Source organism: Lycorma delicatula, chromosome 7, assembly GCF_047948215.1.
Source record: "Lycorma delicatula isolate Av1 chromosome 7, ASM4794821v1, whole genome shotgun sequence".
In the NCBI taxonomy this organism is placed as follows: domain Eukaryota; kingdom Metazoa; phylum Arthropoda; class Insecta; order Hemiptera; family Fulgoridae; genus Lycorma; species Lycorma delicatula.
Window position 1 is genome coordinate 88,201,861 of NC_134461.1, and position 17,929 is coordinate 88,219,789.

At 29.2% G+C, this 17,929-nt stretch overlaps 1 protein-coding gene across 1 annotated transcript in view; it reads right to left on the bottom strand.

Moving 5' to 3' along the window:
• Positions 1–430: 430 nt before the first annotated feature.
• Mfap1 (Microfibril-associated protein 1) overlaps positions 431–17,929 on the bottom strand; it is a 28,977-nt gene continuing 11,478 nt past the window's right edge. Inside the window, exons 5-9 of the mRNA XM_075370994.1 lie at positions 14,451–14,608; positions 13,285–13,457; positions 9,039–9,198; positions 6,265–6,354; positions 431–706 (exon numbers count right to left, since the gene is read on the bottom strand). Of these exons, the coding sequence (XP_075227109.1) occupies positions 527–706; positions 6,265–6,354; positions 9,039–9,198; positions 13,285–13,457; positions 14,451–14,608 (761 nt within the window). The 3' untranslated portion in view covers positions 431–526. The remainder of the gene's footprint in view (positions 707–6,264; positions 6,355–9,038; positions 9,199–13,284; positions 13,458–14,450; positions 14,609–17,929) is intronic.

Below are 17,929 nucleotides of genomic sequence, written 5' to 3' on the forward strand. Positions count from 1 at the left end.
AAACAATGTTAAGTTATGGTTTCAGATATTTAAAAAATACCTCCAGATAATTTGATTATATTGCATTATTTTAAAATCACCCATGCATACACACAAATTGAAATTTCACTAAAAGATTTTGGGCAATATATCATAAAAGTCTGATAGTAAATCTACACTTTTCTTTCTTAAACTTAATTATATATTTCATAATTTGTTGCACAACAGATTTATATGCCAAAGCATATAGATTTGGATTTATAAGATATACGCAAAATGGTGACAAGAATAAAGATATGGCTACTAGAAACTGAAATTTTACTACAGCATTTGTTGTAAAGGAATCATGTACATCACCAATATATAGCTGTGGTATGGTGCACAGCAATGTTAAAATAAGATATTTACAAGGTTAATAATGTTAATAAAGATATAAATTACAATGAAAAAGTTTTATAAATTAAAAAATTTACTTTAATAATGATGAATTTACACAATTTGAATGAGTTCAGTTAAAGACAATATCTATTGCACTTCAGTGTACTGCTTAAGTTTTACGTTTTTTGACAGAAGGTTTTTCAAAAACTTGTCTCATACCAGCTGCTTGGTTATTATGAAATTTAAGGTTTTGTGCGGTTTCTGATACCCATGGAGAATCAAAATGTGTTGTATCTTGATCAACCAAATGTGTATATTTAGTACGACCACTTCTACCAAAGTTCTTGACCTGCAACAAAAAAGTAAACAATTAATTATGTTAATACATTATTTGTATTAACACTTAAAATGTGTGATACACTTTCACTACAAAAGAAAATTGGTAAATTTAACTTAACGTAAATGTTATTTATAAATAAAAGATTCTGAATAAAGATTTTCAAGATTGTTAACAGCGTATTTGTTTTATGATGACTGGCACCGTTTACTGTATTATGAGGGTCATACTATTAATATAAACCTTTTTTGTTGTAAAACATGTTATTACAACTATTATTTTTATGCCTTTACCCAATAAAATATTAGCTGTGCAAAACTGAAGTCATACTTGTAAATATTATACAGTTTGTTTGGAAAGTTGCTGTGCTCTGAAATTATAGAAGTGTTATGACAAAACTTTCTTAATTATTAATTACAAATGGATGGAATATTTTATAAAAAGTTATTGAAAATGAGTTTCTCCAACATCAATACAACACTACACATGTTTCATTTTATTTTCAAACAATTTAACCAATTGATGTACTGGAATGTCTAGTACGTATGCCGTTATTGCAGTTTTAGTTCGTCAATCGTGCGTGGTATGTTGCGATACAATGCTTGTTTTGCTGCCCCCCCCCCCCATTGCTATTTTTATTTCTTTTTATCTTTCTCAAGTAAATTTGGGGAAGGAGTCAGATCATGCAGGCCATATATTCTTCGAAACGATTCATTCATCAAAGATGTTTTGTAAAAAAGTCACTGACCTGTTGATATCCACTTCTGTTAACTGACTAATCAAGTTAGTTAAAACAGCACAATAACAATCACTATTAACTATTTTCAAAAAAGGTTTGACCTGCAATGCACATTCTACTCTTACCGACCCAGACTCCAATTTCTCTTCTTGTAATTTATGGGGGTTGTCGACCATAATCATGTATTTTGTAAATTAATATACCCTCCCAGATAAGACCACATTTAATATGTAAAAAACGTAATGTTGAGGATAACTATGGAATTTTGGTCAATAAAACATTTAAACTGTTGGCAGTAATTTAATCTTTTGATATGATCTGTAGGTTTAAGTTCTTTAACACACATTACTTTGTGGAGGACATTTCAGTTTTTTTCTTACAGCTTTATGTTCGGTAGCTAGTCAGTCTGACATCTTGCTGCTGTACTAATTTTTGCAACTATTGATTCCAGTAAATAAAATAAAACGAAGCACGTTCAATCACAACTCAACAACTGATGATGTCTTGATTTATTACTGAGAAATACCCAAAAACCCACTGGGTAACCAACCTAACATTGAAAGAACAGAATGCACCACATAATTCTAAAATATATTGCATAGTGACTTTGACTTTCCAAACTCACTGCATAATACAATATTTTATATTCTTTAACATTTTCTATATAATAAGAATTAATAAATATTATGAAATATTTATAAAAAAAAAATAATATCATAATCATAATTCATTCATATTTACGCTATATCTGTGCTATAAAATATTTCTGATTATTTACTCCTATCTTTTACTTATAACTTTCATATAACAAATTTGTTATATCCCCATGGATTTAAATCACTTCAACTATTTAAATAAATATCAATCAATTAATTTCTAGCCAGAACAAGTTTTAATGTGGAGAAGACAGACAAGCCTCACAGAATTTAGAGAATGGAAACCAAACTACTTGCAAACAAATTACGTGACTTAGAATTCATTCTAACAAAACTTTCTTTTTACTTAATGTACAAGTGTTTCTATAAAAAAAAATCACTCAGAAAAAATTTATGTTCATGTAATCTTCATTAGAAAATTTAAAAAGCTTTTAAGAATATAGTATACTAACTGTGTTACTGTATTACTATTAAATAAGTGGTAAAGCTTGTAGGACCAAGTAATATATGTAAAATGTATATTTGTCTGTTATCAGACAAATAATAGGAGACTTCATTTTACCCAACAGGTAGCTAAGCCATTGGTTTGGCTTTTTAGCTCAGCCACCAAGCTATAATAAAGACAGGTGCTCCATTGACTTAATAAAAGGTGCCAGAATGATGCCATGCACGGAACTAGTTCAACTGATTTAAGTCTCATACCACTTATCCAAGGAAAAATAAATAACTTGATCTCAATAATTGATCACTATTATAATTTGGCTGTGAGAAAATAATTATTTTTCTGGTCCCCCCCTATTTTTGTTGGAGTAGTAATATCAATACATTTCATTCAGAAAATTATGGGATTCAATTCCACAATGTTCTGCATTTTTTATATTTTACAACATTCATCTCTCATTGTAAAAAAGTTTATTGATTGTAATTGGAACCTCTAATATGAATAAATAATTTCATTTCTCTCGATTTCTTTATATAAATAACTTTACTGTTGTTTAAAATAAAAATAGTGTTCTTCAACTTTAATTCTTGTTTTGTTTACACTTGAGGATGAACAACATGAAGTAATGTATACCTTGGGTTTTTTAGCCTTTACATAGCAGTTGATTTAACCAAAAAAAACCTGGAAAGAAATACCTAGAATTCAGTAAAAGTTTTCAGATGAAATTCAATTAATTTTTATCAGATGTAAAATATTACTTTTAGTATAGATTGGGTTAATTTAAATTTTAGATATTTCTGTTAAAAAAAGAAACATCTCAAGGTATACATTACTTCATTTGTTCATCCTAAAGTGTAAACAAAGATTACAAGTAAATAAAACAAGATTACAAGATCTAAGTAAATAAAAAAATAAAACTTAGGACATATGCTACATCAAACAAATATGACTGAAAAAAGGAATTTTATTACATTCAAGAAAACTGAACATTTAAATATAGTTCACTACATCTGTCAAAAAAAAAACCAGCAATAAAAAAAAGTTATATAGAAATGTGTAGATGCACTTTTCATGAATGGCCAAAAGCAAATGCATTCATATACTAGTCAATAGAGCTAAAAAGGACTGAGTTTGTGACAAAATTGTTACCTGGAAACCGATTGGGATATTTCAAAGTAAGTTTTGTAGATGAAAACATATATTTTTTTAAACTCACAACTAGGTATAACAATTGTTTAAACAATGTTTTTATGCAAAAAAATGCTTTTTTTGTTTTTCTTATAAAATGAACAAGGTGGTGGTAGTGGGGATAAACAGCAGCAGTGAGAAAGTGCAGCACGGCTTTCGCATCAAATGTATACTCCCACTATCACCGGCTTGCATGTAACACTCAAGGTTTGGGTGCATTTTAAACTAATTCAATGGCATTTAAAGGAATGGAAGTAATTAATGAATTGTTGTTTAGCTTCTTTAGTTTCCGAATCCATCTTTAAATTTTCGTTTAAGCTATCATAGGAGATAGAATGAATGCTGCAAGAAAAGGCATGAAAAATTTACAATGCATCAAAGTATGCATCCGATAGAATCCAGCTTCTGCACACATATTCTATAAGACATTAATTACCCACATTTTTCCCAAAGGCCGATGTTTCAAACGTAAAAACAAGCAAGTTGAACATTTTCACAAAAATATCCATTTTTAACAGTTTATTCAGATTTTCTCAGTAGGAAATGAATGCATCCATCAAAAATGCGTAAAGGTCTCATTTTACGGGTTTTGCAATTTTGTACCTTTTAATTGGATGTATTGTCATTGCTCCAATGGTTTTCATTTTATAAGTAAAAAACGCAAAAATAGCATTTTTTTTGCACAAAAACATTTTTTAAACAATTGTTACACGTAGTTGTGAGTTTAATATGTATATGTTTTCACCTGTGCAAAGTACTTCAATATAACCCACTATCAGTTTCCGGATAAGAATTTTGTCATGATAAAAATAAAAATCCCTGTTGACTAGTCTATCATGAAGCAGTTAGTTCAAAAAGATAGTAAACATTAATGAAAATTATAAAAAATACATCTTGAATACTCATGATTAAATTATTTTTTTTTTTTTAATTTATGAATTCATTTTGGTTTTTCCAAAAAACTTTCACCCCCTTCAAAATAAACCATTACAGCGAATATATTTATCCACTCTTTTATTCCACTATTCAAAACATTATTTAAATTCATTTGTTGTGATGCCCGACAGCACCTCCCTCATATTTTTCTTCACCTCATCTACATCAGCAAACACTTTGTGCTTCCAGGTAGCTCTTCATTCATGGGAACAAAAGAGAAAGGGCGGAGTTAAATCAGGTGAATAAGGTTGGTGGAGCAAGGGAGTCATGTGCTACTCTTTTTTTGTTAAAAAAAAAAAAGAATTGTGTGAGCAAGATGCATTGTCATGATGGAAAAACCAGTTGCCCAAGTGGCATTTTTTTGCCTCAAACTGTTGCACAATCTTCTCATTACCTCCAAATAGAAACCCTAATTAACATTCTAACCTGGTGGATCCTGGAATTCTGAATGCACTACCATCCCTCTCGCATCAAAAAAATAAATTAGCATTCTCTTGATGGATGTTTCACTTCACTTCATGAGCTTTTTTTGGGCAAGGTGATGTTGTGCAGTCTTCCGCTGGCCTGACTACTATTTGGTTTCAGGGTTCATAGCACCATACTTTGACCATTAATGTTCTTTGAAAAGAGATTTTAGTTTGTTTGGGGCTGTTCTTTTAAAGCATGATGAGCTTCCAAGCAACCCTCTTTTTGCTGAGCAGTCAGGAGCCAAATCCACCAAACTGGTCTAGTAGTTAAACTCGTCATCAAAAATCAACTGATTTTGAAGTCGAAGTCCTCAAGTTCAAATCCTAGTGAAGGCAGTTACTTTTAACGGATTTGAATACTAGATTGCAGTTACTGGTGTTTTTTTGGTGGTTGGGTTTAAATTAACCACACCTCAGAAATGGTTGACCTGAGACTGTACAAGACTACACTTCATTTACATTCATACATATCATACTCTGAAGTAATACCTTGCAGAGGTTCTGGAGGCTAAACAGAAAAAGAGAGTCAGGACTCAAGGCACAAACATTTCCTTCTCATCCATTTATATCTTCCAACGAAATTCAGTGAACCAAGCTCCAAGCTCCAAGTTACTTCCCAGACAACTTTTCAATTTCTACAATGGTACACTGTCAGTCTTCAAGCACAATTGCACAAATGTTTTCAACATTTTCATTGGTTTGGGAAATTGAAGGATGTCCAGAACGAGGTTGGTCATCAATCAACATTTCACTTTTTTTGAAATTTGAAAACCACTAGTAGACTTGAGTTTTTCATAGCAGTATCCTTGTAAGCTGTTTTCAACAACAGTTCCCGCAGCATTTTTCCCGGGCAGGAAGCTAAACTTCACTGACATGTGCTGTTCATTAAATTCTGCTATGACAAAAAACGAGAAACAGGCAAAACAGCTTTTGCAGAAAAATTCACAATGTCATCATAATTCTCCCATGTGATGCTGCTTAGCAGAATGTCACAGAAAAAGATGCTTTCCTAGCGGGAGAACTGTGTACTACAAAACCTCCGCTCAGCAATGCAATTCTGGTTATTTTTGGGTACCCCTAGTATGCTTTATTACAAAAAGCTAACATAATACTCAAATAAAAATGATTGTATAATTAATTACCTGCATAACTTTAGGTAGAATGGTTTTATCAAAATGATCTTCCAGTGTTGCTGCAGAGAAATCTCTCTTTAATAATTCTTCATCCTGATCCTGCAATAAAAAAAAAACACAATTAAAATCACATTCATATATATATATTACACGAGAGGTTATCCCTAAAGTAAAAACTGTTTCATTGTAAAAAATTCCATTCTGAAAAGTTTATAAATATTTTTTTATTTCTCTTAAACTACATATCTTATATTACTTCTCTATATAATCACCACATGAATTAAGACATTTATCATAGCGATACACAGCTTCAATATACCTCGTCATATTGTTCTGCCACCACTCCATTTAATCACTGATGAACACATGAACATGAACTGATGAACATTTTAAGTTCAAAGTTCATCGTCACCTGCGAATCACTTATCACTAAGAATTCTTTTAATTTCCCAAACAAATGGTAATCAGAGGGTGTTAAGTCCGATCTATATGGTGGGTGATTATAAATTCTCCATCAAAATTTTCTCAGTAAATCACTTGTTGGACCTGCAACATGTGGACGTGCATTATCATGCAGAGTACAACACCGTCAGTCAGCCACTCACATCACTGATTTTGAATAGCACACCGTAACTTACATAGTTTTGCAGTAGGCTTCTGCATTTATAGTCATTCAACGGGGCATGAAATCAATCAGCAGTATTCCATTAGTTTGCGTCCAAATGACTGTGTCTTGACCACTGTTGGTGATTGAGGATGATGCCATTCACTTGACTGCTGTTTTCTCTCTGGTGTGTAATACAAAATCCATGTTTCATTGCTGAAAACAACTGAATTAAGGAACTCATCATCTTCTTCTGTGTAGTGCATAAAAAATTCCAAAGCAGATCCCATTCAAATTTTTTTTGTGACATTACATTAAGACATATGGTACCCAATGTGCACAGTCTTTCTGAAGCCTAAATGATCATGAGCAATGCAATCAATAACAGCTCTTGAAACATCAGGAAAAAGAAGGGCCAGTTCGGAAATCGTTTAGTGACGATCTTTTCTGATTTCATAATCAACGCGTTTTAACAAGTCCTCGGTGATTATAGAGGGCCTCCCCAAACGTTCTTCATCGTGTACGTTAATTCTGTTATTTCTAAACCTTCACACATTTTTCGGATTTCTCTTTCATTCATTACATTATCACCATACACAATAACAAACTGCCTATGAATTTCAGCTGGCTTAACGTTTTGACGGTTTAAAAAGCGTATGACTTCACGTATTTCACAGTAGGCGGCAACTCACACGTAATCAAAGATACTACAATGCGACAACTTACAGACAACAATGCAATGTGTACATTATTAGCATGGCCATGAACAACACAGGTTCGCCGACCTTAAGGAGAGAAATTTCCCAGCGGTCTTTACTTTAGAGATATCCCTTGTATATATGACATTATCTTAATAACACTACAGTTTTATAACCATAAAGTAAAAAGTTTTAAAGTGGAATTTTTTCCAATTGCAAATGGGTTATATTTTTTTCTTGATATCGCCAATATGTGATGGAAATGGAATTTTTAGTGTATGAAAAATGCCATGCCTGATCGGGATTTGAAACCGGTATTTACAACTCAAGACAATGTTTCTGTGATCTTTCCAGGTTTTTTTTTCTATTTCTGTAAGTTTTTCAGGTCTTACAGGTACAATTAAAATTAGTAGCCCCGCCTTAAAGGAGAAAGTCAAGAAGTGGTTTCTTTGTATTCTAATAGGCAGTAAAAATGGTTTTATGTAACAACGTTAAAATTTTTCATTTTTTCAATGTGCATGATGCTGTGTTTGTTGTTACTTCTTCTCGGGTGAAATACTTCGGTTTCATCATCTGTCATAATATAGCCCTGAAAATTGTTACCTTGGTCCTCATGCACACATAGAATGCTTTTCGTACATTCAGTTTTTCTTTGACAGTTTGTCAGCATTTTTTTTTTTAATTCAAACAAGTGTACAGTATTCACTTCATAAAATACAGTTCTTGACAATCAAAGACTCTTAATAAAATTCAAAGATTGTTGATCACTTCTACAAAATATTTTTTTCAATTATTTCATCAATGATACAGGACGAATAAGTTTTCTACTCCTTTCTTCAATATCATTTCTTTTAAATTCACGAGGTTATTTTTCCAGTTCTTTTATTTAAAACATTCCACCAAAACCACGAATTTTCTTAACCAGATGATGAATTTCAGCAGCAGATTCTCTTTTCATACAAAGGAATCACATGACTGACTCTACCTCATAATTAATAGTTGATGGAATTCAGAACTAATGTGACCATTTTAAATAAAATGTATTTTTAAATATAATATTATTATGACTGAAATCATAATAATTCTACACATTAATAGTTAATTCTGTACATCATAGCGATCCAGTCAGATTCCAGTAACACTGCCAACACTAACAATTAATTTTACTTGCAGTTTTATTATTTATTTTTTTAGAGTTACACTTTTATTTCCAAATTACCATTTCTTATATGATAAAAAATAACTCTAATACAAAAGTAAAATCTTTATATTTTACCTAGAAATATTTATATTTTAGCTAGAATTAAATAGCCTACATATATATGTGACTGAAATCAGAAATTTAATAAAAAATGTGAAATGGAATTTGCTTAAATCAATAGAAATGAAGTCAACAGTAACAGGAAAATGTTGCTAGTTGTAACCAAAAAAAAGTGAAATACAACAAAATTATCCCAACAATATACTGAACTAATACACACCAAAAAGAATACACCTCTGTGGTAATATTTTTGCATAAATTTATATTTTCCTTTCGTTGCCTTATTTGTTAATATCTTCGGATTAATCCTCAACTCTTGTCTTCTTTCTTCTTCGGTCATATTTCTTAATTTCTCAATCTCCATTCTTTCTTTCTCTAACCTATATAAGACAAACAAAATAAAACAATAAAAAAATTAAATTCATGACAGCAAAAAATAACACAACTCCAACCAAAATTATTTCAGACAACCAAGATACATGTTATACACAAATTTAATTTATCTTTGCTATAACCCAATCCTTCTCACTCAAACAACATAATTTTAGAAAATTACAAAAATTCCAATTTTTATACAAACAATAATTTAATTATTTTAAACAAGTAACTACTACTTCAGACAATCTATTACAAGATAACTTCAAATAACTTCTGAAATTGGTACCCATTTGAAACAACAAGTGTGATATGGAGCTGTAAAAATTAGCAGTGTTCATAGTATTACAATAAGGCCAGTTATATATAGTTTTTTTTCTCTGACAGTACCAACAGTTATTTGTTTTAGTGACAATGTTGGAGTTCAAAACATCCATTACTGAGCATAAGTGATGAACATTTAGTTTATACAAGTAAAATTTTGTGTTTAACTTAAAAAATCAGCATCAAAGAGATTATCATTTCTTCAACAAAAAAAAACCACAGTGAAACAGCAATAAAAGAAATACAAGAACATGAGGAATATGAGTGTTACCTTGAGGGTCATATTAGTGATGATGCTGTTCGTAGCATAGTAACCAGCTATCATGAAAAATATGATGAAAATAAAATTGAGCAAGTGTTAGAAATACCTAAAGCAAAAGAAGAAATACCAGAAAAAGTGATTTTTAATATAATGTAAAAGTTTAGTCAATTAATATCCACATTCATCAAGAAGCAATTACCAAAGCACAATATGAGACATCTCTGCAGCATCTATACTCCTAACCTGGCACCACTTGTTTTTTATTTGTTTCATCACTTGAAATTTACTTAAAAGGAATATTAAAAGGAAGAATGAAGATGACATCTTTACCAAAGTAATAAAGAAGTTTCAAGAACAGGATCCAGCAATCTTTCAAACACCTTTTATAAATATTAGCTAAAGTATGTACTTCCTGAAGGAAATATAATTTTAAACTTCCTAATATTATATATAATTTAACAAATTTTGTGAAATAAATGTATTCTAGCAACTTTTTAAAGTTAATTTGTGTAATTAAATAATATATCCATTGTTTAATATCAATATGTAAAAAAAAGGGACAAGACAAGACATATTGTCTTGTTTATATGTTAAAAAAGACATATTTTTATCATTATATAAAAAGATTAATCTTACAGTATGTGCTTTTTATTTTAATTGATGGCAAATCAATAGCTGGACTAATTTTTATTACACTGATAGACAAAAAAAAATTTTTTTTAAATGCTTTCTAAGTGTGATACCATTTCTTGAATTGCTTTTTTGTGTACATTATAGATCTGTAAATACAATTTTTCTATTACTATTAGTTTTAAATAAATTACACTTCAAAAAAAATTAAGGGAAAATATAGTTAATAAACATTAAAAATAAAAATAGTTTCCATTATTCCTAGCTTTATATGGAGAGGGGGTAAAAATATTTTTTTTTGTATTTAACTAAGAGCTCATGAATAATATTTTTCCCATTTGGAGTTAAGTTGTCTCATTAATTCCACTCTTTGGTAACATAATGTTTACCCCTAGTTCGGCTGTCCCATTCGCAAAGAAAACACGTGTACTTAGTATAACCTAACTGCATGTCTAACAAAATAGCTATAACTTTCAAATCACCACATGTGTTCCAGCCATGTTTTTTGTAATTTATTTTTTCAAAAACATCTTTCATCACATCATATGTCTCTTTCAAATTAATACCATAAGCGATTGGTATTGAAGGATATTTGTTACTGTTGTGTAGTAGAACCACTTTTAAACTATACTTGGACGAATCTATGAAAAGATACCAGTCGTCAGGTTTATGACTTGTCCTAAGTGCAACATAAGCTCATCAATATTTGTACAATAAACCGATAAAAAGATTCTGAATTCATATTCATTTTCAGCATCGAAGAAACAGATTAAAATCATGTATCTCATGTTAGGAAACAAAAATTATGTTTATCGGTGTTATTAGTGAATAACAGCACATTGTTGCTTTCTCAACTGCAATGATATTCACCTTCTCTGTAGTCAAGTGTAGAGAAACTTGAGAGGTATACTGCAAATTATGCCTAAGATAAACAGTTAAGAATTGTCATTTATCCATCTGTCATCATTTTCATACCTGAACAGCTAACTACTTTTACTCAAATAAAAGAACATGAATAAAAAGCTATGATACAAATTACCAAAACATATTTAATGAACTGTGTTTCATACATAGAAAAGTTCATAAGTGTCCACACAGGAAATTATGCATCTCTGATATTTAGTAAGTAATGACCATAACAAACAATACCACTTAAAATTAAGCAAGTGGAAAAAATTTAGAAAAACTTTAATCTAGGGAAAAATTGCAATAACTTTAAGAAAAAAAATGGATAAAAGCTACATAAACATAAAATGAAAGTCATAAGACTTGTCAGAGGGAAGAAACAAAAAAAGAGAAACAAAACTTCTTCAGATCCATTTGCTGGTGTAAGCCTGAGCTTCATATGGAAAAGGACGACTACATACTACATCGCAAATAAAAGTTTTTATTAATTAATCACACTCCATTGAAGGTTTGACTTACCTGTTTAGTTAATCATTATTTATCATTCTAAACACCAGGGATCTTTCAAACGCAGCTGTTCCTTTAAAAAGTCTGACCAATTAATTACCTGAATAAATCTTCAGTTTCAAAAAAAGCAATTTTGTTATAAGATGTATTTAAACTGGTTAAAACAAAATTATTAGTAATGTACTGTTCTTGATCAAAGCTACTAGATTTCCTGTATTGTTATTAGCAGGCAGAATTTGTGCTGATAGGCCTTGAAGCTAATGAATGATTTCAGTAGGGTTGTTTAATTTATATTGTGGTTCCTTCAAAGGAACATCATCATAAGACAATATTGTCATAAGACACCTATGATTACATTTTTTACAAGATACCATTTTGTATATGTAAACCAATGGCAAATTATTTATTAAGTAACTAACCTATAATTACAATAACTATTAAAAATAAGTAGCTAAAAATCATTCATTTATTGGATAAGTTATATCAAGAAATATAATTTTTGTAATTTTCTTAAAATTGTATACATTTATAATGTTTTACATTTTCTGATACTTTGTAAATAAATAAGAATTCTAGAGTAAAATGGTTATATTTCATACAATGAAACAATGAATAGAGTACTGTAAAACAGGACTTACATCTAGTTTTAAAACTGTGAGAATACTGATGAAGGTTTATGTTTCTATTACATATTTTTTTTAAAAATCAGCAATTTAAATATATACAATGGTATCAATATCCTTTAGCACTAAAAAAAAGTATTCAGTGCTGAGATGTGCTTTAACTTATAAATACATCGCCCTTTTTTATGTTTAACATCTTCCCATAATAATATTATTATTCTTATAATTCATCAGATCCCCACATTATAACCTTATATTTAAGATACCCAAAAAAATTAGCATAATGTGACATAAAAATTAATATGGTTTTAACCATTGAACCAATAACTAGAATTATTGCTTTAATAGAAAAACATGTTCATTCCATTTTAAATGTTTTCTAACTCCAGTCTAACAATTCTTGTCCTGCTAGTTACTATTCAGATATCATTAAATGATAACATATAAATATTATTTGATTAATACTTAAATCTAATTATGTTTCTGACAAAAGAAAAAAATATGATAACTATCATATTTCAAGTGGTTATTAGAATATACAACAGTAAATTTTTTTCTCCTTCTTTGCTCATATATTATAAAAACACTACAATTCAAAAATAAATCAATCAGTGCAATGAAATTTTTAAAGATCACATGATATATTTTATACATCATTCCATGATGTATAGAACACAAAATCCTGGACTAAATGATTAATCTTATTTAGTTCGTATCTACTTTTATCCTACTCATTTTTGTAAGTATTTGTTCATTAATACTGTCCTGGTGATTTAACCAAGTACTTCTTTCTACCATTAAAACAACAATAATAAGAGTAATAAATAAATAATACTGACAGTTCCCTTTCTTCTCTATCTCGTTTAATTCTTTTTAATTCCCTCAGTTTCCAGGCCTCATATTCAACTTCATCATTCTCATCATCTGTATTTACATCATTTAAAGCAGCTATCTCATCATTATTATTGCCTCTCACCTTATTTGTTTCCTTCCTTACCTCCTCTTCAACTAACTGATTAAAAAAATAATAAAAATTCAGAAAAATAATTGCATACTCAAATTACGATACATAAAAAAATATTATGACAAGAATAATATAATAAACCGTAATTATTTATTTAAATTCAGCATGCTAACTATATGAAAAAAAAATTACAGTAAAAGTATGTAAAACAAATAATATAGAACTCAAAGTTTTGTTTTCTTGTTCTATATAACAAAACAGAGTGCCTGACTATACACGATTACATTGTATAACACGAATACAACAAGTACATAATTACACTGTATACCAGCATATAATAATTGTTGTTTATGATTTTACACATCAAAATAAACAAAGCATTTACTATGAAAAAGTGGCAATTTTCATTTTGCTTTCCTTCTGTCCATAATTTTCTGTTTTTAAAGAGAATTTTTATCTCAAATTGGATTGAGGAATCATTATAGTTGATAAACTCCAAAACATAAAAAACTGAAAAATTGGTGTGGCTACCATTTTGAAATCTGAGAATATATGCACACTGTAATTTTTTATTTAACAGAGAAAGTTGCTATGTACATGTATACAATATTATAATGAGGTATAAATTTTTCTTTAAAAAACAAAATGCCGAACAAAAGGAAAATGAAGGGGAAATCGCATTTTTTCATAATAAACATATTGTTCATTTTACTTGTAGAATCCAAAAATAAATAGCCAGATACACCTTTTTGAATACAAAAATACACTTTTTCTATATAAACTACAACTTTTGCAATATGAAATAAGCTCAAACTAAGAAGTAGAAAAATCATCTTCTAAAGAATTTCTTTAATATTCTTTTTGTTTTAGAAATTTAAAATTTCTTTTAATATCTAGCAAGAAATTTTCATCATAGGTAATATTTAATTTATATTATTTTTATTAATATTATAAACAATAAAGATACAAGCAATTAACTAATTGTTATAAACAATTAATTATTATAAACAATAAGAATACAATTAATTTATGCCTATCTACCTTAAGAGTATATCTTCGTCGTTCTTCAGCCATCTTCTTAGCTTCTTGTTCCAACTGTTTTTGTTTTTGTGCTTCTTTTTCTTTTTCTATAACAGTTACTCTATCTTTTTTACGAATAAAAACAGGTTTTAATCTTGGACCAGTATCTTCTTCTGAATCTAAAAATTAATAAAAAAATATAGTTAGTTAATTACTGCAATAAATATTAATAATTAAACTAACAACCATATCATCTGATACACGTTTTTAATAATCTGCTAAGTTTTACAAATATTAATTTTAACAAGCATTAACAAAATCACAAGTTGAAGTATTTAGACAATAAAATTACCAAAGAAGGATTAAATTAAGGGAGATATCAAAAGTAGGCGAGCACATGCAAGGAAAAAATTTATTAAAACATCAATCACCATATTTATAAACTAAGTAGTAAATAAACACAAATTATTCTTTTTATAGCTTAATAGTAAGTAAATAGAAAGGAACAAAACAAAATACTTCTAGGTTTCATGACTAATGAAGTTCATCAAGGACTTTCATAACCTATTCTCATCATGAAAATAATCAAAAAAGTTCATATATATGTCCTAAAATGCTTCATCTGTGAGTTAAGGTTAGTGAAAGATTTGCTCGGATTTCAGCTAACCCGTTGAAATAAGGTTGTACTGAAATTTTTAGGATGTTAATTAAGGGAGCAAAATTAGTAATTATGGTTTTTGATCTGAAAAATCGAATAAAATAGGTCCCAGAATCATATTCACAGTAGTTTTTGAGAAATCTGGGGTGAACACCAATAAATTAGAGTAAATACCTTGTTTTTTTTTATGTTTGACATACAATAACTTTGTTAAATGAAGAGATAAACAGATAAAACTTTTAGACAAAACTTGTTCTTCCATGGATATTATTATTCATTAAATAACTAAACAAAAATATTTCAACATTATTACCACATTACAAATGTGTTATTTACTTAAGAATTATCACCAATTTCTCTTTTATAAAATTAATTAAGAGTGTCAAGTTTCAGTGCTTTTCTAATTAATATTTCCATGTTAGATTATTGCGAAATCCAATCTAAAAAAAATATTTAAAGGAATGTTTTGGATTAATTAGTAAATGGTGATGACATGACATTTGCCTTTAGTCAGTTAACTTGAACCATGTAACCAACCATTTTATAATACATGTGCTGATGGCAGCATCCAGATTTTATGAAATTTAAGCTAGTAAAGAAATATTAACTGATATATTAAAGTGGCTTAAAATCATTAATCATAAATCATTAAGATAAAAAATTAATTTTTAATCTTGTAAAAGAACAAAAAATCTAAAATTTTAGATTTTACATTTTTAAATGGTCTAAATATTCTTTATAAGCAAAAAATATTAAATAATAATTACCCACAATATATTACAACAGTAATTTAAATTATTTCTAATGAATATTAGAGCAGAAATTGTAGAACTAGATGTTTTACCATGACATTAAGATGTACAATTACTTTGTAAGTAAATATAGATATCATTCACTAGTGACAGTGAATAAAAAAATAACAAAACCCACGTTTGATGGTGAAAGATGAATTACACCAAGTAAAACATTAAGAACACAGCTTACATGTACAGTTGCCAAATAAGTAACAATTTTTAGCAGCTTGTAAAAAATATATTTGAAATATCCTAAATATGTAAAAAATTAAAAAACAAATTATTTTTCTATTAAGAAAAGTAATGCAAAATAAGAAATTGCAAAATATATGGTAAAACATGAAATATCAAATTAAAAATTTAGCTTGCAGATAAATTTTTATTTTCCTGAAATTAATCTTTTTAAATTCATATTATTCCGATGTACTGTTAAATTAAATTTAAATTCTATTAAACCACTTACTACAGAATGTTAAAAACTTAAAAGTCACCAGAAAATTAAAAATAACATTCTACAAGTTGGAGCATGGAATGTTAGAAGTCTAAAAAAGGTTGGTAAGTCAGAAAATTTAGAGGGAAATGTATATATTAAATGCGGATGTAGTAGGAATTAACGAGGTTCAGTGAGAAGAGGAAAACGACTTTTGGTCAGGTGCATTTAGAATAATTAATTCATCTACAAATAACGGGCAGGCAAGAGTAGGTTTCCTAATGAACAAGAAGATAGGGAAGAGAGTAGAGTATTTCAAAATGCATAGCAATAGAATCATCGTAATAAGGATAAAATTAAAACCTAAGCCGACAACGATTGTTAACATCTATATGCCTACAAGTGGTGTCCATGATGATGATGATGAGGTACTGTGTATACAAAGAAATTGATGAACCAATTAAATACACAAAAGGTGATGAAAATTTAAAGATAGTAGATTGGAATGGAAGTATTGGAAAAGGTAAGGAAGGAAATATTATGGGTGAATATGGGCTAGGCAAAAGCAATGAAAGAGGGGACCAACTTACAGAGTTTTACACAAAGTATAATTTAGTAAATGCCAACACCCAGTTTAAAAATCATAATAGAAGAATATATGCATGGAAAAAGCCAGGTGGTACTGCAAGGTATCAGATAGATTATATCATCGTTAAGCAAAGATTTAGAAATCAACTCTTCGACTGCAAAGCTTACCCAGGAGCAGACATTGATAGTGACCATAATTTAGTGATAAACAAATGTAGATTGGGGTTTAAAAACCTTAAAAAAAAGTGTCAGATGAATCAGTGGAATTTAGAGAAGCTCAAGGAAGAGGAGGTAAAGAAGATTTTTGAGGAGGACATCGCAAGAAGTCTGAGTAAAAAAGATGTAGAAAATGTAGAAGAATGGGAGAATGTTAAAAAGGAAATTCTTAAATCAGCAGTAGCCAACTTAGGTGGAACAAAGAGAACTGGTAGAAAAGCCTGGATATCAGAGGATACATTGTAGCTGATGAATGAATGTAGAAAATATAAGAATGCTAGTGCTGAAGAAAGTAGAAGGAACTGTTGACAATTAAGAAATACTATAAACAGGAAGTGCAAACTAGCAAAAGAAGAGTGGATTAAAGAAAAGTGTTTAGAAATGGAAAGAGAGATGATCATTGCTAAAATAGTCGGAGCATATGCAAAAGTTAAGGAAAATTTTGTGTACATAAATTAAAATCTAATAATGTGTTAAACAAAGATGGTACACCAATTTATAATACGAAAGGAAAGGTCAGTCAGACTTCAAAAAGAGTGTTATTGTAATGATACCAAAGAAAGCAGGGGTAGATAAATGTGAAGAATACAGAGCAATTAGCTTAACTAGTCATGTCAAAAATTTTAACTAGAATTCTGTACAGAATAATTGAGACGAGAGTGGAAGAAGTGTTAGAGATCAATTTGGTTTCAGGAAAAGTACAGAGGCAAGGGAAACAATTTTAGCACTCAGATTAATAGTAGAAGGAAGATTAAAGAAAAACAAACCAACGTACTTGGCATTTATAGACCTAAAAAAGGAATTGGATAATACA